The sequence below is a fragment of the Austrofundulus limnaeus genome, unplaced genomic scaffold (genome assembly GCF_001266775.1).
Source record: "Austrofundulus limnaeus strain Quisiro unplaced genomic scaffold, Austrofundulus_limnaeus-1.0 Scaffold970, whole genome shotgun sequence".
Classification (NCBI taxonomy): domain Eukaryota; kingdom Metazoa; phylum Chordata; class Actinopteri; order Cyprinodontiformes; family Rivulidae; genus Austrofundulus; species Austrofundulus limnaeus.
In genome coordinates, this window is record NW_013953372.1 from 2503 (window position 1) to 23783 (window position 21281).

Genomic DNA, 21281 nt, shown 5'->3' on the forward strand with positions numbered 1-21281 from the left:
CCTCAGGACGAGGCCAAAGTTTATTTTATTTAATTTTTAGAAATGATAGAGGCCACTCTTAAATGCAACAATGTTTTAAAAACCTTGCAGTCATGACACAAAATCTTGACTTTGACCCATGGAGGCAGGTCTGTTGACTTCATGATTTGGTTTTTGAGTCTGTATATACTGTAGATGTGTGCCTTTACAAATCCTGTCTAATGAGTTGGTTTCACTGCAGAAACAAACAAAATCATTCAGAAATAATTTGGCTAAATTTTAAGTTTGACAACAAAAGTTTTAAATTTAAAGCCAGTGTGATATTTCATGTTTTTCGTCTTATCTTTTTTTTTTTTGTAAAAAATGTTTTCACTTTTTACTATGTGATCAAATCTTATAGTACTCTACCATGAGCCTGAAAAACGACAGTGTAAAAAAAAATTACAGTAGCCTTAGAATGCACTGTAGGAGGCCAACTTGTCTAAACAGATGTCTGACATGAGGAAGCTGTCGGCTGCACCTCTGTTTGAGCTARCGAGTTGCACTGAGGATAGCAATTAAATATGGAGCCAAGAATTGGCACGGTGGACTTTGTACCTTTAGGCCAAGGGAGAATGRGTTTGGGAGCTCACATTGCCCAGGGCCCATGTTAGACTGAGGCGCTAACTTAATTTCACACTGTGTGACTAGGCCTGGCCTGTTTCAGTGCTGCCTCTGAGTGTGAGTGCCATCTGGTTGAGGCCTGTGAAGGAAATGGCCTTGCTTTTCACACTGATCGGATTAGGGCGTTTTTAATTCATTCGGGATGTGCCCTTGCGTGTTAATTGGCTCAACATGGTCAAAGACTCTTGCCTGTTCCTCACCACAACGTGGTCTCTTCTTTAAACTCTCTTTGGAGGCTTAATGATTCTAAGACTTTAGGTGTTTTTGATTTTTCTAACAAAGTTAACAAGGGATTGAAAACAATATAGTATTAAATGAAAGATATTTTGCCACGTTCTCTGAGAAATGAAGTCAGTCTATTAGAAAAATAGTGCTCTTCACTGTAGAGTGAATACATCTTAGAATACACTAAGTGAACTAATTCCATGTCTGACCAGAGATGTTGGACGTTTATCAAGACAACAGGAAATACATGTTTAAAGTAGAAACCATCAACTGTTAATTGAGTAATCAATTTCAACTTTCACAGCCTGCAAGAGGAAAGTATTTTTAAATTAAGTTTTCATGCATATGTAATATTTTCAAAAAGTACTTAATTTTAGGACACATTTTTAGTATGCTCGTCGGTGGTTCTAATTGTATTAGCAACACATCGCCACCTCTTATTACAAGGACGTTCACAGTTGTTGCTTAACATGTACAAATTAGACTGTGGCACTAACAATTCTTCCTGCCAGTGTTAATGTAACACATAGGCTGAAAGAATTCCAGGTGACGAAGGATCTAACAAGATCACTCTACATATTAATTAAAATAACTTTAATCTATTATAATTGTACCAACACAAGTATTTTCAATGTAGAAGGTCTTGTTTACTGGAACATACAGTATAAATTATGAGAAAGTTATTGGTCAGTGCCAGGTCTTCTAGTTAAGATGAGCAGATTCATATTGGTTTTCCCTGAAAAGTCTTTGAAATCTTGAATCTCTCTTGCCTATGTGTTAACGCATGTTTTAAATTGTGTTTATAGTGTGAAAATTAGTGCAAAACTTGGGAAACAAAGGAGGTGCAGGACATTGAACTGATTTTCATTAAGCAAATCCACAATCCCACAAAAAGTCAATTTCACATTTGACTTGGTGCAGTCAGTTAACAAGTATTATTTTTACATTGTTTCATTGTGATTTTTAAAAACTTTATCTGTATATAATTCATTTTTATGTTAGCCTTTGAAAATCATCCACTGGATTTTTCCACCACCCAGCAGAGGTTCATAAACCCAACTTTAGACACCACTCATGTGCAACATATTCTGAAGCTACAGTTTTCATCAGTTCTTTCAACAATAACCTCTTTACAATTCTAAAGGACATCATATCCTCTGCTTTGAAGCAAACCTGTGATTTATCGATGGCTTCACCCTGGTGTGCACCATCCAAGTCTGCTTTCCTTTTATTATTCATTGTTTCAAACAGCATTCACTGACCTGAATCCCTGGCTCCCTCTTGCTGCTTTGATGTTGTCTAATAACTAACCTTGGACAAAGAAAATATGGTCATATCCACTTCTATGGTAACGTATGTTTAATAGCATAGCCAGCACTTAAATGCAACATTTCCAACTTAAAGAGAACATATGCAAAATTCACTTTTTTAGCCATTAAATGCATTTTGTTGTGTACTTGAAATTAGGATTTAGTCTCTCCCAGTGCAGCAGTAGGTGTTTTTATATTCTGCTTGGGTCATATTTTTCATCTCGTTCAAATTTCTCTATTGTCTATGATGTTTTCTAAACCATTACTTGACATTATTTGTGATGAAACAGACATGTGAGGTCTGGACTTACTAACTACAACTTTGTTGTCTTCATTCTCCTCTGGTTCTGGGTCAGAATCTGGCTCCAACATGTGAGGCTGGATGGACAAGCCTTCCCTTGTTGACAACCTTAAATCATTTGTAAATGAAAAGTTCCTGCGCAGCTATATAAGTGTAAACCCCTCTGTCTAATCACTGCTCTGGAAGCAGGGGGGCGGGGGGTGAAACAGCTCATTTGGATAAGTTGATTTTAGTTTAAAATTCTAGAATCAAAGGTGGCAGGAATGCATCCTGTTATGGAATGATAGGCTCTTAATTCGTGTTTTTCCTGCATGTATGTGTAAAAACTATTATCAGGTGCTGAATACGTACTTTATTGAGTTATTATTGCTGTTACTATTATTTCTTTGTGTTCTGCTTCAGTTTTGTACTTCTGTCTTTTGGTGTGTAAAGGTGCCTCCTCTCTCATAGCTCTGGGACTATCATACCGACATGTCACAGGGTGTTGATATTTTTTTTCTCATTTAATAATGACACCTTTAAATTAGTAGAAAATTTTGTTAAAATAAATTACAACCTCTGGCAAAAAATATGGAATCACCATTCTCAAAGGTTTTCGCAACTGTTTAATTTTGTTTAAAAAATAATAAATTTGACTTTCCACAAAACTATTATTGTTCAAAATTCCAACCATCTGGTACGAAGAAACAATAAAAAAAAGAAAGAAATTTAATTGATGTTGTCAGCCACAATGTTTTAGATTAAATAAAGGAAACATATTTGGAACAAATGGAGAAGTGCTGGGTGGTATTTTGACATCTGATGTAAGTGATCACTTACCAGTTTTCATGATTTATAAAAATAATCAATATAATATAAAAGTAGTTACAATCAAGAAAACAAGAAATACATAAAAAAGCTATGGATAAATTAAAAGATGATCTAAATAAACAAAACTGGAGAGATGTGTTTGTTGATGATGTGAATAAAGCATATGATTTGTGTATAAATGTTTTAGAATATCTGTATGAAAATAATTGTGTCCAAAACAATTATACAAAGAAAAATACTGTTGACAAGCCATGGATGACAAAAGGGTTGAGAAATGCCTGTAAAAAAAGAATAATTTGTATTCATGCTTTTTGAAATTAAGAACAAGAATCAGAAGGGAAAAACAAAAAGTATAAAACAAGCAAGTATGGATTATAACAAGGCATAAGAAAGAATATTACAGTTATTTGTTAAATAAAAGTATGTGATATGAAGGCAACATGGAGAGTAATGATGTGTATTGAAAAAATCAAGCAAAATCAAGCATTTCACAGTACTTTTAGGATGACAGTGAAATTTATGATCAAAATGAAATTGTAAATAGATTTAATAATTATTTTGTGAATGTCCAATAATTATCTGTGAATGTCCAAGTCTTGCAGTTAAAATAGCAACTCTTAACCACTCAAGAGTCATCTGGAGCAGTCTTAACTTTTCTTGAGAGTAAGAGTGATTCTTAGACTTAAGAATTTTGATAACTGGCACTTACACTTAAGTCTGAGAGTAGAAGCAAATCTAAGAAATTTTCAGCACTTAAGTCTAAAAATCTGCTCTAAGAAGTTTTATAAATACGGGCCCTGGTGGATATGAACGTAAATGACAAGGCACCRACCTTTGTCAATGGTTAGGTCCATGCCTCAGAGAATTCAAACAGTTAAAAAGCCAAAGGTGGTGCCACAAAGTACTAATTAGTGTTTTCCTCRTGATTTCATTTTTTTTCTCAAACTTGAATGACCCCAAATTTTTCGCTCTAAATATGGGGTCATTCAAGTTTTTCGCTTGATCTTAAAAAATAAGAGGTAACAGACAACATCAATTGTCTTTTTTTTAATTGTCTCTTTTTAATGTTGCCTAATTTTTTAATAAAAAAGGTAACTAAAAAATTCCCTAAGAGTAGTGAAGTTTTACAGTATTTATGTTTTTGGCCAGGGGTTGTTTACATCTGACAATGTGCCAATAATGACTAAATTACTCTGCTGCATTCATTTTTGTTCCTTTCTTGCTCTACAACTAAAGATGTGCAAGCACAAATAATTTGTAAGTATACACTCATAAGAACTTACAGAGTTGTACAAGTTTAAATCAATCATGAAAAAGCAGTGATTGATGTGAAAACTTGTCTTTTATGAGGGGAGGTTGTTTATAAGTACTATGTGTGACAGTGTAGCTTGAAAATATGAAATATGAAAAAATCTTAAGTGCAAAAAATGAAAATGGAGGTTTTATGCATTATTAAACAACACACTAATCCACCTTCAGCATGCATTCACATCCCACACACTCAAGAATGAGTCCAAACCAGCTCGTTATGCTCATACTTTTTTTAATGTATCACAATGAGCAAGAAACATACTTGATGAAATATTTTCAAAGGAGTATATTCAATTACCATCTACAATCAACTTAACTAGGACAACAAGGTTTTTGTGACAAAAGTTTCTTTAAAAGTCTGAAGTTCCATGTGGTTGTATGTATGTTAGTTTCCATGTCATTTGGTACAGTTYGGAAATCTTCATATAATTACAGTAACAAAAAAGAAAAAAAATCTAACAAGACTACAGTATAGAAAAGACATCAAGAACAACATTTTTGGTTTATCTTGCTCTTTTTTGTACATTGCAAGGCTGTTTTTTTTCTACCCTCAAATGGGCTTCCTGGAGCCACAGAGCCATGCTTATGAGGCTCGAAGGAGTAGTATTTCAAGGAAAGAAAAAAAATTAAAATAAAACTAAAAGCATAAAAATATTGTGGCACCAGAAGTCACAAAAGGAACAGAGTGCTCCAAGTAACAGTTCATCTTTGAAGCTGGAGCAAATGGTTGTTTGGTTGTTAGTTTGGTTGGTAATTTTGGTTAAAATGCTTTTTTTTTAAGTGTGGCTGCCTCCCTAGGAATGACAGCTTTGAGAACCCATCCCCTCTCTATGTTTTTTAATTTCCCTATTCATATTATGTAACCACCACAGAGAGGGGCGAGTCAACATTTGACTGGAGAGCTTCACTTGTCAAGCAGAGACAAGCACGAAGAAATGAATCGGGTAGCAACACGAAGAGGAAGAAATGAAGCAAGCATCTCTGTCCATCCTGTCCTGAAACTTTGGAAAAATGTCTGTCAAAGAGCAGAAGCAGACACAGAGCTGGAGAAAGAAAAGGACAGACAGAAAAGGAGAAAAGAGGCAGCTGGAGCCACTTAAGTTCAGTTTCATCTAACGACTTCCCTCAGTCACACATGTCCATTGGTTCCAGAGTCTGTTCCCATTACAGAGCTGTCAGTAATCAAATGAGGTGGTGATTTTTAAAGCTGTTTTTGAGCCTGCTTTTGGCTCTCATGCCCAGTTTTGGTGTGCCCACAGCCTCTCACGTCCTCCAAAGCTTCCCAGAGTCCTTTGTATTTATTTTCATTCTTTCTTCATCTCAAAACAATAATAACAATAATAATAACAATAATAATAATAATAAAAAAACAAAAAAACAAAAGTCAATGTCTCATTTAAATATATCTATATCTGTATACAGGTACACGTTTGTTTTCACAGTGGGCAAAAGATGACCTTTACAGCAATATGTTGCCTTTACCTTTCTTTTGTAAATGTCCATTAAAATCAAGTATCCCAATGTAAGTCACAATAAAATATACACTTGTTTGGGGCACAAATTTGTTTCTTTTTGTTTTAACTGCATAAAGCTTTGGCCACATTCATTATCTTCAATTGAAATAAAAACTGCTCAGTGCTTATCTTTTAGTAATTCTAAATTCAATTTAGTCATAATCTAGTTTTGTGGTTCTGTTTTTTTTTTTTTGGTGTGTAACAACAATATAAAGGCAAACAAGGAAAAACAACAATGAAAAAAGAGAAACTGAATTGATGCTGGCTCTTGTAAAACATACACACACACATGGACACACGCGCACACACAGACACACACACACACAAACCAAAACACAGTCCATACTGGCTTCATCTAATGTGGAGACATCAACTCTATTGTCCACAAGAGAGCTGAAATGATTACACTTTGGAAATCAGAGAACAAACAATTTCATTGAAACAATGAATATCACACCATAAAGTGGCCAGGTTGGATTTTTTTTCRTTCGCTTTTATCTCAATTTTTGCAATTCAATAAAAAGCTAGTGTTAATTTATAATAAAAAGTCATATRTTGGAAACAAAATACATTTACTTAAAAGAAAATAACACGTTTAAACAATATGCAATAAACTAAAATATGAAAACATTTTGTAGTTGAGAACAAAAACTGTACAACTCAATTTTCAGAACAATCCAGATATATGTGAACAAATTTCCAAGAGATTGGACTTGAGACATATGAAGCTTGTAGACGTACTGATTTTAACAGCATTGTGTGGTACTAACATCAAATCACATTTTGTTGCTAGAAGTAGCACGTTAAACACTACTGAGATTGTGCCTTGGATTCACTAAGGCAAATATATTGTCGATACAATTGTGGCCAAAAGCTGTATTTATTTCCTCACAAATTTAAAAGAGAAAGTTTTGGTTCATCACATTATCTGTGAGAAAGTKGGGGCAGCTATACGCATCCATTTCCATTGCAGCAAAAATAAGGAGGATGACTTCTTTGGATATGAAAGCATCCAAACTGTTAAAATAAAGAAAAAGAGACATCTCCAAAAGAACCCTAGTCATTTCTAGAAATAATGCTTTGGAATGAAAATGTCTCCTAAAAACCTGTAATCTATGTGTGGAAGTGGCACCCTGCACAAACACGTGACAAGTCACTGGTGAACCTCCCAGAAAAGGGGGCAACAACACTTCAGCAAAAAGCCATTGATTCCCTCTGAGACTAGTTATAGGTTGACTGGCATATATGTCAAAAAACCTATGGGACGCGTCAGTACCAGATGTATTATATACATTTTTTGGTAACCACTGTTACTTGCTTAACAAGTAAACAACCTTGATTGGTTGGAGGGGTTTTCAGCAATGTTCCATGCCAGCACAAAATAACACATAAAGGTCACTTTTTCAGCAACCCATGATGCAAAAAATTTACACAACAGTTTACAGTCATTTTATAAATGAAGAAAAAATAGATTGTGAAAATTAAAAGCAATTAAATGACATAGGATCAGTCCTTGCTTTAAAAATCCATAGTGATATTTGGAATGCACTGTTCTTTACAAACCTTATAGATCATTGGCTTTAAACATTGGTCTGTTCAAAAAAAAAAAAACTCAGCAAATGTCCTTTGGAACATATATTCACAGTCTTCAAAGTTCCGTTTTTGCAACAAGAAAAAAGGAAAAAAAAAAAAACGTGTTGCAGAGGCAAGAAATTGGTTTATTGTTTTAGTTAAAGCTTAGCCAAAAAAGCAAAATGAGCATGCATCTAGGTATTCTTTCCTTTTTTTTTCAAAAATCTACATTAGCAGCAAAACGTATGTCCTTGAAGTCCAGACCTTATACATTTTCTTAAAAAAATGGACATTTAAATGTGACAAAAGTCAAACAAAGATTATTAACCTCTATCTTACAAACTGCAATGGCTCTGTAACGGTGCTACTCCACAATGCAAGGACATGGGCCCTTTTTTGGTTTTTGGTATCTACGTAATAAAGCTACCTGTTTGCTTATAGAGAAGCAAAGAGGACAACTCTGATACGTACTCCTTTATCTTTTAAAACTTTGTGTTCTTTCCTCAAAAACAGCAACAAATTCTCAAGTATAAAGAAGCCTCTTTTCTCATCTTTATGCACCAATGGTGAAAGTGTTTAGTCTTTGGATTTTCTTTTTTTCTTAAAGCATGAGAATTATTAGTAGTATTCTTTTTTCATTTTCATTTATGACAACATGTCAAAATAAAAATAAAGAATGTAGCCACTCTACGTGAGGAACAAAAGACTGCTTTGTAGTATACACATCTACAAACACAGGAGAGAAGAGAAAATAAGTGCTGACAGAGGAACAAGAAGAGTGACAAAATGAAGTCAGACAGTGATAAGTGCACAAAAGTAACAAGAATTAAATAAAAAATAAATCTCTCAATAACTCACCCAGGATCATTTTGTTTTGGTTTTATCAACCAAATCTTAAATTTAAATAATTTTGAAAGAGGATCCTGCCTTGTCAAAGAGGGGCATTTGAGTGAATGTTTCTTATAACGTTAAGAATAAGACAGAAATAATAAATTTCCTGTCCATATTCTAGAATATTGGAATGACCAAGTCAACATCAAATGAAGTGTCATAAAATTGGACAATACAAAAGTTAAATGTACACAAAATTTTTCTTTCCAACCTACGATATTTTTAAATTCATTTCCAATGCAACAATCTACATAACACCAAAAATGCTTAGAATAATTATAAATACAGAAGATTAAGTTTTTTTTTCCATATCAAAATTATTTTTTGTTCTTTTCTTTCATCTCCCATTGTTGTGTATGCAATGGTCTTGTATGGGAATATATTAGGATTAATTTCCTCCCTTTAAAACAACTTCCAATGTTAAGATTAGCAATTTACCTTTTCAAATGCCCAGTAGCAATGCCTTGTTAAAATTTTACTTTTTGTTATGAAATAAAACTCAAATCCGTACAGAAAAAATAAATAAAAACAAWTTTGTTGAGAACATAAGGAAATGTGAATTTCTGTAACAGAAAAACATATTTGAGCTGTTGACCTGAGAATAAAATAGACATTATTCTTTTACTTTTGAAAGCCATTGGTATTTGAATGCTTAAATAGCAAGAAAACTGATAGACTATTCTCCCATACAGTACATACTGGCTTTTTGTGACTGTGCTTTTACGTAGAAAATATTAGCTTGTTAACTTGCATTTATTGGGAAAAAATAAATAAACAAAAGTTTTTTGGGGACATTTGTCAACTTTGAGGCAGTCCATTGCCATAGAGWACAGCATTCCTCCACCATTACCTAAAACTGTGTCTTACTGTCTTCACATAGTAGTATGCATGTATTTAACTGGAGCTAAAACAAAATAAAATGAAAACCATGAAAAGAAAACCAGCATGTTGATATGGGAAAACAATCCACTAACATTTAAATTTTTGGTTACAAGCTTTGGAATTGCAGTTAGTTTTTACACATCTTTTTCTGAAATTGGTTTGTATACTTTTCATGTATTTTTTTAACATTGCTGCTTTTTATGTTTTTTTTTTTTTTTGTAATTTTTTTTTGTCATTTTCTTTGAATTTTTTTTTAAATATTGTCCATCACTGAAAGCTCTCTTACAATCTGCTGGAGTCTGTTCCTACACTAGCCAGGTTACTACAACTATTACTGTCCTTGACAAAGCTGGGCTGCTGTGGCTCCTCCGCCGTCCTGCCCTGCCTGTCTGCTGACTTCTGACTGCTGTCAGAGTCAGACTCATCAGTAAAGACGTCTGTTGGTATCGAGGTCTGAACTCCTGAGGTGCTCAATGAACTTGAGGTAACCGTTGAAGGTGAGGACACTGGAGGAAAAGAAGAGGAGGGACTAGCGTTGGGCTTCCCAGCTAAAGCTCTGGAGAAAGGGGCTTGGGACCAGGATTTGCTGGCAGCTGTGGTGTGGAGAAGGGCCTTAGAAGAGGAGGTGCACATRGATGAGGAGACAGCAGAAGATGGCATGGTGGCTGATGCTGTTGCCTGGCGAGGGGGGCTGCTGATGGGATGAGTGGCAGACTGCGAGGTAGATGCGGTGTTAGGACTGGGGAAGCAGGCTGAAGAGTGAGGTAATAAACTAGTAGCGTGCTCTTTGGCATTTCTGACTGATCGCTTGATTGTTCTGTGTTTGTGCAATGCCGACTGGAGGTGCTGACCGAGTGCTTTCTCCCCATCCAACGTAGTGTCACAAGCCAGGCAGTCATAGAGACTTCCAGCCCCTACACCTACGCCACTGGGGACACGCAGCAACATCTCATGCAGGTTTGCCACAGATTGACCAAAAAAACAGTTCGATTTAAGGTGGGTGATAGCTGCTTCTTCCTTGGTGAAAACAGCTTGACACTTGCGACACGCCACTTTACTCTGCATTTTCGGCACAATGAACTGATCAAGAGGGTGATCCACAGCTTTGCCATCCAGCTCGTTCTGCTCACATGGTACTTTTTTATGGGAGGAGGAGAAGGAGGAAGTGGGGGTCTCGTTGATGGGGGCACCCTTTTGCTCCTCTGTTTTAACTGAATCTTTGGCAGAATCTTTGCGATCCCCCATGGTTTGAGAGGGTACCGGAGTTTGGCTTGCCTTGGGCTGCTGGATCTGCTGAAGCTGTCGTTGCTGCTGCTGTAGTGCTTCCTGCAAACTCTGCTGATATTGCTGGTAATGCTGCAATAGGGAGCCGGGGGACAGGCCCATCAGTGCTTGTGACAAAGCTGGGTTGTATGGAAAAAGACTTTCCATGCCATACATTGGTTGTAGGTACCCACCTTGAAGAGCCCCAGGGATCTGTGGAGTGTAATAAGGGGAAAAGCCAGGCATGAAATAAGGTAGGAACTGGTTTGTAAGTAGAGCTGTGGGGTCTGATGCCAAAGCAGCCTGCAGAGCTTGAAGCTGGGCAGGGTCTACCACATACTCCATCCCGGGTGTGGGCATAGAAGTGGCGGGGACAGCTGTGTCTGGTTTTTCCTTCTTGGCGCTGGCGGCAGAAGTGGAAGGAGCAGGGGTGCTTCCAGTTGAAGATGGGGTTGAGGGCTTCTCTGTCTTTTCCTTGACTTTTTCTTTATCTCTTGACCTCTCAGCGTCACGTTCTTTGGGGGGTTCAGGCCGCACACTAGACTGGGCAGACGAGGATGTGGAGCTGGACGTGGGAGTGGGGCTTGAGTGGGAAGCAGATGTGTTGGTCTGGGCAGAGCTGGATGTGGCAAGAGATGATGAGGAGGGAGGCTTGTTGGGCAGTCCAGAAGTGGGAAGGCTCGGTGAGGGAACACTGGCACCAGGCATGTTCAGGAGGTTTGAAGGTTTTGGAGGAGTTAAAGCTGAAAAGTTTTCAAACGAAAACAGGTTAATGAGGCTTACATATCTAAAATTTGATTGATGGACAGATTTTCAAAGATTAGGTATCAACAAAAAGGTATTTTTTATTACAAAATTCACAAATGATAATCACTACTTGCATTGTAATAATATCATGTAAAACAGAATTAAAAACATACCGTATTTATTTGTGTATAATACGATCTCAAGTATAATACGACCCCCCCCCCCCCATTTTTAGCCTAAATAGCATAAAAAATGTAATTCTCATGCTACTTTTAATTTCATATGGACTTCTGGATTTTTCAGCCTTTGCAGTCTTATATACAGTATCAGTAAAATTATCATTTGACTGTTGTATCCGTTTTTAATTTTATTTTAACAACATATGTACTAAAAGGTACACAAAAACAAATGTATAACTACAACAAAAGCTATCAATGCTCATTTGTTAACTGATGTGATATAACAAACAGATAGAGCTATGTGGCTCTAACAAGTGTGGATTAAGCTGAATCAAAGCCTTCAAAATCAGACTCACCATCATCTGTATCATTAAAAGTTTCTGGTACTCCTCCTCTGTAATAAAGGCATCAGAATCGAACTCAACAACAATCTCATCCTCTGTGTCTCACGAGTGCCCCCTCTGGTGGGGAAACTTTTTTCTGGTAGACCAACTTTTACAGAACACCGGTAGATGGCAGCCATTACAGACGACCATGCGTTTGTTGTTGTTCCAGGAGCGGCCCGGTCGCACATTAATATTAGTTCGTTATGCAGGACTGCCTTTTTTTTCTTAATTTTTTTCACATCATGTTGCCTGCTTGGATCTGTTACTATCTCGCTCAGAGGCACAAGGGAGTGTTAGAGGTAAGATCACTTCAACCGCTTTTTATGATGTGGTTTCATTTCCGGACTTAGGGATTTTGTGAATGAGGCTGATATTTCAGTTAAAATACATCAGTCAAAGTACAGTATTGTACTACCCCCCCCCAACTTTGTGCATGATTTTATGGATTCAATTTTACGTATTATACTTGAATAAATACGGTAATTCATAGAAAATAAATTTACACATGTGCTGTTTAAATTTTAGCCCTGTATCTTCAAATGAATGTCAAATGATAACGTACCTGAATTTGATGAGTTAAAGCTGGAAAGAGAGGGGCTGGCAACCCCTGGCAAAAGGACAGGTGGAATGCCTTGCAAGTTCGAATAGGCTGACTGAAGATTGAGGGCCTGCATTGCGGGGTTATCAAACATGCCTTGCTGCTGCATAGCCTGCTGCTGTGCCAGACCTAAAACTTCATTGGCTTTCTTAATGCGGTCCATCTCTTGCTGAGCCATAAGTTGGCGGACAGTTGCTGGGTCAAAATATTCTTTTTCCTTATCGATCTGGCTGCCAATAGTATCCTTCACCTTAGAGATGTGCTGCTGGGAGAATATGTGATCACGAACAGAAAGGCGGGCACTGTACTTGACACCACACAATGTGCATTCAGTCTTCGGCCCTTCGTAAGATGTCTGATTTATTCCAAAGTGCTTAGCCATGTTGAGTTTTGCCTTTTTCTCCTTGGCTCTGGCATTTTGAAACCACACCTGAACCACTCTCTTTGGAAGTCCAATGTCATTGCCAAGCACCTCACATTCYAGCATTGTGGGTGTCCGGTAGTCATTAAAGCAAGATTTTAACACTTTCAGCTGGAGGTTAGTCATCTGGGTTCGGAAGCGCTTTTGGCCAGGCCTGTCTCCACTGTCAATGCTCCTGGTACCTGAGGCTCCAGGACTTGGTGAGCAAGGGTCAGCCAGGCTGGATGTCTCACTGTGGTCAATCATGTTTTCATTTTCAAAGTCCTTAGCATAATAGCTTGTTGCAGGGCTTACCAGCCCAGAGGACAATTGGTCATCATTTTCAAGAATAGTGGATGTGCCTCCAGACTTGGAGAGGTAATCACCACTATTTTGGATGTTCTTTGCATCAGCACTGTCATTATCAGCATTGGCCTCATCGCCCGTAGTTGTGTCTGTGATGGCTGTATTCACAGAAGAACAGTCATCATTATCCAATTTGCTCTGATCAAAGCTTAGGTTTACAGAAGACATTGTTGTACCCTCAAAATCTTCTATTCCTTCCACTTTGATGGATGAAGGACTTAGTAGACCTCTGGGAGACAGATCCATGCTTTTATTCACTGGTGACATGGAGGAGCTTTGTCCATCTAGGTTTGTAATGGGTGCCATTTGGGAATAGGCTGATGTGTCTAAAGCATCCATTTTAATTTGCATGCTCTCCTGCTCAGGTAACATTCCAGTGAGAGTCAAATTGTATCCAGCACGTTTGGCTTCATGCCAGTGACGTGACCTAATGTGTGCCTCAAGGGCAGTTTTTGCTTTAAAAAGAGCTCGACAAAATGGGCATCTACGATGAGCTTGGGCTGGCCCTACAGCTCTGAACTGACCTTTTCTCTCTCTAGCTCTTGTATTCTGAAACCACACTTGCACTACTCTCTTTTTCAAACCCACCTCATGAGCAATGTGGTCAAGCATTTTACGAGTGGGATTTGAATCTAATAAATACTTTTGATAAAGAATCTCTAGCTGCTCAGGTGTAATGGTGGTTCTGAGCCGCTTGTCTCTCTGTGGCTCCTCTCCACTATTAGCACTGTCATTCTCTCCTGGGCTAGTACTAGCTTTTTCCTCTAGTTTTCTTTTTAGGGAGTTCATGGTGGAGGTTGGGGTGGATGGAGAGGTGGCAGAGGTGCTGGGAATCTGAGGCATTGCCCCAGAGAGAAGCTGGCTTGCCAGGAGAGGGTTGCTTGGATCAAACAGCATAAAAGGTATATCGATTGGACGGTCAAGGAATTGTGGATGGATGAACTGATTTTGCACAGAGAGGAAGTGTAACTGTTGGTGTTCCTGCCAGTGTTCAAATGAGGGAAAGCCAATCTTGCACTGCTCACACTGGTATGGGATTATCTGCTGTGCCAGTTGTTGTGTGGCGGAGGACAAGTGTTGACTGATGCTCATGTGGGAACTTTGCGATGAGGCCTGGCTTGTCTGACAAGCTGATGGGCCACACAATTGCTGTTGCTGAGAGAAGGAAGGAGATGAGTGCTTGGCAGACTTTGACATATTTTGGATCTTTTCTTCTCTCTGAGTTCTTTGATGTTGTGGTTCAGATGGATGTTGGTGCACATTCTCTTGCTTAATAGAAGTTTGGTTTTCTCGTGGATCAGGAGAAATTTCTGGTAACTGCTTAGGCTTCTCATCATAGAGGTTTGAAGTGGTTGCAGGTGAGGCTTCCTCTTTCTCAGTAGATGGGGCGTGTGCAAATGCTGATGTTGAAGGAGGAAGAGGACAAAGGCTTGAAGAGGAGGGCATTGGTGTATGACAGGAAGACCCAGAGGGGGTATAACTATCATGGGACAGATCTAATGAATCCTCGTTTTGGCTGTCATACTGCCCATCCTCATCTTCATCTTTGTAACATAGCTTCTTTTGATGTTTTATCAGATCAAATATCCGCTGGAAAACCAAACTACATTTTTTGCATTGGTAGTTCAGATTTGATGTGCGGATATATCGGTCATTTGACAGTTCCCGTCTTTCACCCTCTTTTCCTCCATCCCCTTGATTTTCATAATTCTTCCTTGCCTTCTGTCGAGCATTTTGGAACCAGACAACAATAACCCGAGTAGGGAGGCTCAGAAGGTTGGAAAGTTGTTCAAATTCATCATCTTTAGGATAAGCATTTGCATCAAAGAAGTCCTGCAGAACTCTCAGCTGGTAATCTGTAAACCTCGTTCTGGATGATCTCTTACTTCCATAAAATTCTTGTTTCAGAGGTTCAGGGGAAGGAGGTTTGGAATCAACTTTTGTATCCTCTAGAGTTGTTGTTGGAGGGTTATTAAAGTTGTAAGGTGAGTCTTTATTGCGCTGGCGTTCTTTGAAGAGGGTGTTTCTAAACCAGTGCTTTATAACTTTTTGTGGCAGTCCAGACTTGTCTGCCATTTCTTTTATCTGTTCCTCATTTGGTGAATTGTTGATATCAAAGTACTGTCGCAGAACTCTAAGCTGGTCATCAGTGATGCGTGTCCGTGGCCTCTTGTTCTGCTGCTGTTGTAACATGGCTGGTGTAAGCTGTTGTTGATAGAGCTGAGCCAGGTCAGATGCCAGGCTTGGCTCAACAGATGGTAACTGGGGAGGCAACTGAGTCGGTAAGGACTGCAGAGACATTGGCTGCATCATAAGAGGTGAGAAGAGGGGCAAGTCCATTGGCATGGGTATTTGTGTCATTTGAACTGGTGGCTGAGGGGTGGGTACAGTTGGAGGTGTATGTGAGGGAGCAGAGACTGGGATATTTGGTGTAGCAGCTCTTTGAGGTGGTGGAGGTGGAGGCGGCGGAGGAGGTGGGGGTGGAGGAGCTGGAGCAGCCTCTGGTGTTGGAGGTCTAAGTGGGTAGAGCTTATCATAATTTTCTCTGTATTCCTTGGCAAATCTCTCGAGGGACCGAAATGGAAAAAAGGCCTGGTGGATGTGCTCTTGGTGACTTTTTAGAATCAGTATGTTTGAAAACAGCTTGCCACAAGCTTCACATTCCAGTTTCTCCAGTCCCTCAATGGGGTCCACTACTCTCAATATTCCACCTGGACCACTTGCTCCAGTAGTTCCCCCCGTCTTTTTCTGAACCTTCTGTTTATTTTCATTGTACTGAATAACTAATTCAAATCCAAAGTTTTCCAGCAAGGCTTTGGTTGCGTTTCCACGAGCATCTGAAGCAATCCTAGGTGGAAGCAAGCCAGGGTCTTGATTAATATTTAATGAAATTTGCTGAATGTCCTTCTTTTCTTTTGGTTTGGTTTCTGTAGAATCTTTGTTTACAAAGTCCTCGTTTTTTTCAGGGACATCCTTCTCTTTTAGAGTTTCTTTATCCCTGTCATTCTGAGAGGAGGAAAATTTCTGCTTTTTCTCAGCCTGCTGGAGAAGAGATGCAGTTTGCTGCAGCAGTGCCATCTGGCCTTGGACCTGTGAATGAGACTGTTGTTGCTTCTGCTGCTGCTGATGTTGTTGTTGTTGTTGTTGTTGTTGTTGCTGCTGCTGCTGCTGTTGGTGCTGCTGCTGAAGGTGATGGTGCATTAACTGCTGTTGCAAGCAACTTTGCTGGGCCTGCTGGGCTGAGTTTTTCAGATCTTCTGACAGGGAAGAGGTTGATGATCCAGCTAGGCCAAGCAAAGAGTTGCTGATGTTGATCTCTGGGTTCAGTTGAAATTCTGCCCCTGGGATGTAGAAAGGGAACAGCAACTGCTGCTGTTGTAGGGGTAGAAGTGCATCTGTTGTCATTGGGAAGTGCTGCAAAAGTGCAGGATTGAATAGCTGTGATTGTAAAAGAGCAGCTTGCTGCTGAAGCTCTTGCTGAAGCTGGGCTTGTGCTTGAGCTTGAGCCTGAGCCAATTGCTGTTGCTGCTGAAGCTGTTGTTGCTGTCCCCTGGCAGAAAGAATCTCTGAGAATTTAGACTTTTTGGTTTCATGATTCTCAGATGGTGAGGAGTGGCAGCTGACTGAAGAATTCCCCAAGCTTTCAATGTTGTGGGACTGGTTTGTATGGTTTCCTCCATGAATACTCTGAGGTGCCTGAGACCCCGAAGAACTGTGGTTAGTTAAGTTAGTAGCTGAGTTACTGGCTGGGCTTGGACTAGATGCGGACGTGCCCATATTGGAAGCTCCACTAATTAAACCATGAGCACTTGCAGAGCTGGTGATACCCCCTGCTGCTTCAAGTTTGGCTGCTCTGGCCTTTGTCTGGTGTAGAACAGAGCGCATGTGGATTTCCAGAGTAGAACTCTGACTATATGCCACATTACAAGTACTGCACTTGAAGGGCTTGTTATCAGGGCTGCTGGTAGGCTCAGGTTGACCAGTAGTGGACTCCTGAAGAGCTCTCTTTACCTTGTGCAAGTGGGAAACAGAGTTATAGTGAACCAAAAGAATGTTTTTCTGTGTGAAAGACTCTTTGCACACAGTACACTTGAAAGGACGAGATGGATCCAAAAACTTTTCCATCGTAAAGTTGGGACCCTTTCTGAATGGCAGTGCACGTTTTGGTTCAGACCCAGAATCTTCTTGCAGTGAACCAGAGTCGCTGCCTGTTGGACTTTGTTTTTCCTCCTGATCACTGTCATCTCCCTCTTTGTCATCTTCTCCCAGACTTCCAGGCTCCTCACCAAGAGTTAGATCACCCATTGCCATAATGTCACCATTCATCAATAATCCTCCATAAAGTTGCTGGATATCAGCTTCACTCAATTCCAAGTGGCTGGTTTCCAAATGCTTCTTTAAAGCTTGTAGTGTTCTGAAGCTTCTCTGACAAAGGCAGCACATGGTAGCTGCCCTGATCACATGATACTGTGAATGAAGCTGCAGTTTCTCCACAGTTTTGAAGGCCAGGCTACACTGGTTGCATCGGTACTTGTAGACATGGCGATCTGAAACAGGCAGCTGGGGCCTCTTGTTGTGAACTTCATTGAAGTGCATTTGGAGGGAGTTGGAGGATTTGAATACTTGATTACAACCTTTCTTCCAGCACAGAAATCCAGTAGCATCCTCTCTTTCTGACTGCTGATCTTCCAATGGTGACTTACGAGCTTCAGCTATGTCTGTGGGAAGGGATACTCCTTTTTCAGGATCAGCTTCTGATGCATCTGTGAAGAAATCAGTAGAAAGAGCTATTTATCTGGATCCCAACATTTGCTCAGATTATTTGTTGTCTTAATGTCAATAATAGATAAGTTATACTCTAAGTAACTTCTGTTATGAAAGTGGGCAAAAAATGACTAGACAGTGTTTAATTAAAAGACCTAAAGAAAGGAGTAGTAATTTTTATGACTCATTATGAGAGACAAACTATTTAAAAAAAGTTTCTTTAGAATACTGTATTTGAAAAACTCTACAGTGCCTCAATAGGTGTTACCAGGGATGAACCGATCGCAGTTTTTTAGCTGATTACCAATCTTTAAAAAGCCTGACTTGCTGATTTTGGATGATACAGATTTTTTTTAAACTGACATTGTCAGGTATTATAAGGTCACAATACATCTTCATAGTTCCAGTCTTATTTAATTGAAACACATTGAACAATACCTTTGAAAAAATACAAACATTTTTATGGACATGGGGTAGTGCTCACGGCAGAGCAATAGGGGACAGTGACTGATTTTCAGACTTTTGTGGAGGTAGATGAGATCTACTTCTCATGTATTGGCCGATCACTAATCTCCAAAAATTTTATTTATTTATTTACCATTTTAACGTCCCAAAATTAAGAAATTGGGATCAATTAATCGGCCGGCTAATTTATCGTGCTCACCTATTAATTATGTATACCAACATATACTAATAATGGTTACCTTAATGATCTGTGTGTAATCAGTTATAAAAAGCATATCTTTATGTGAGAATATACTCATTATAGACTACATAGGTAAAACTACACAAGTACAAATAAAAGTAACACTTCTATAATACTCTAGTACTAACCAGCTTGCTTCTTTGTGTCCTCAGAGTTTGAGTTGGCTGGAACTTGTGGTGTACTCTGGGACTCCCTGTCAGGACTGGGCACGGGTATGAACATGCTTGCTGGTAACACCTCTGTTGCTGTCACCTTTAAACACAAACAAATAAATTCAATTGTAATTAAATCATCCTTACTTCAGTCTCATATATTCAAATACATCATTCCAAAAGTCTTGTATTTAACTTTGTAAACCTAAGTCATGGTGTTATATTCTTTGTAGAAAAAAAAGAGGCTTTCATCTTTCCAAAGAATCCATTTTGTTCATTTTTTTGGTTATACAGTCATGAACTGTTTTAACATACAGTACTTCCCTCCAATCCGACTATTACACAGTCTGGGAAGTACAGTACAGTACTGGGAAGACTGGCAGCTGTCTTCTTCAACTGCAATACTTTGCATTTGTAAATAATTTGTCTCACTGCAGGATGTAAAATTAAATGTTTGAAATGGCCTTATAACTTCTCAGAATAATGGACAACAAGTGCTTTTCTAAGGTCATTGCTGATGTCTGTCCTCCTGGTTTTGTGTTAACACATAACCGTTTGAGTYAAACACAAAAAACTGCCAAATCTTTGCTTTGATAAAGGTGATCACACAGATGATAATCATTTAATGAAATGCATTTGATCAGAAGCACATGGATGCCACTTTCCATCTTTACTCAAAAAATAGATGAGTGTAACTATCTTTTTTTCACACGTCACACATTTTGGCATCTATTTTTTATAATTAATAATGACATGGTTAAATCTGTTATGTTTTTGTACACTTGAGATTAGATTTAAATAACTTTCAAACAKTCTTATGTCATGATACRTAAAACCCTAGAATTGCAAGAGGGTGCACTTCCTTTTCCCCATGACTGTAATAGGAATGGTATCTAATAATATTAGAGCCAGCAGAATCTGTTTTTTTTTTGTAAATTTAATAGAAAAAATATCAACATATTTATTTTTATGTATCTTATAGCTCACATTCAGTGAGCATAAAAACTCAAACAAATAAGCAAACAATAAAAGGATTAACATTACTAAGTGGATTGCTTCTGGACAATGGCTTCATTAGATAATTACAGAAAAGATTGGAATATCCCAAGGTCACTTTAATTCAAACTGCCTAATTGGCAAATATAGTTCAAACGTGTGACATCCAGCCAGACTCTGAATTAATGAAGTACAATTATTTTTACTACCCCTATTTATCAGACTGAAAATAATACACGGAATTAAGGAAGGTAGTAAACTAAAAGCGTTACATATTTTATTTATATAAATCTTTTGCAATGCATATTCAGCCAGCAACAAAAGACAGACATAGGTCAAAATAGGAAAAGTTGGAGTTCAGTGACAGCAAATAATAAAAAGAGAAATAGTGGATGACTGAATGCATTATCATGTGCATTTGGCAAGAAGCAAAAGTCACCTTTTTCAGAAATAATTAGTATTCTCCACATAGACATGTAAAACAATAAAGCACCTTTTCATCTGCATTCACCAGATGTAAAAAAGGTGCTGGCCTTAACATGTGTTTTATTACTTCCGTTATATCTCTTCTTGTCGTGGTTCAGTACATTACTACCAATAAAAAAGAAATAAATATTGCCATCTACTACGTATACTAATGTGCTTGCCATTTACGTTTTAGATGGGGGGATGRAGATGGTTAGGCAGCAGACAGAGCMATGTTTTATATGGTGATTGTCCAGCAAGCTATTTAGCCTCACAGGACAGAAGAGAACAAAGATTTGCTCAATGTCTTTCATAAAACAACTGGGAAAATACACTTTATTTGTCCTAGATGGGTATTAAAGGAGGCAAGGATCGTTTTATTTCTTGTTTAAAAGATATGAATAGAAAAAAGAAATGGGCTTACCAGTACAGTGCATTAGATTTGTTAGCCTAACTTCACTGTTACTGATAGGTTAACCTAAAAAAAATACTTACTACATAGTACTTTTTAACATTTAGGTTGGTGCCACACATTGCCAGTTGTTCTCTGAATAACATCTTTATTTTTGGCAGTACAATTTCATTACATTGTTAATTAACTATTAAATAATCTTTGTTACAATTATTGTTTTAATGCTCATGATACAATGATTTGTTTTGATCAACACATGTAACCAGAGACATTGCAATAATATCAAGAAAATAATAAATGAAGTGAGAGAGCTAAGAAAACTGCTCATCTTGAGATCATGAAACAAACAAAAAATAATAATAATATAAAAAATAAATTATGAATTTACC

The 21281-nt window shown here is 38.2% G+C and overlaps 1 protein-coding gene across 1 annotated transcript; it reads right to left on the bottom strand.

The window, feature by feature from the left end:
• Window positions 1-7714: 7714 nt before the first annotated feature.
• On the bottom strand, window positions 7715-19119 carry LOC106533552 (zinc finger homeobox protein 3; the record flags this gene model as incomplete). The annotated part of the gene is given in 3 exon segments (XM_014029903.1): window positions 7715-11464; window positions 12596-18160; window positions 18996-19119. Coding segments are annotated over 3 exon segments (7413 nt in total), but the record flags the coding sequence as incomplete, so codon positions are not given.
• Between the last annotated feature and the right edge of the window lie 2162 nt (window positions 19120-21281).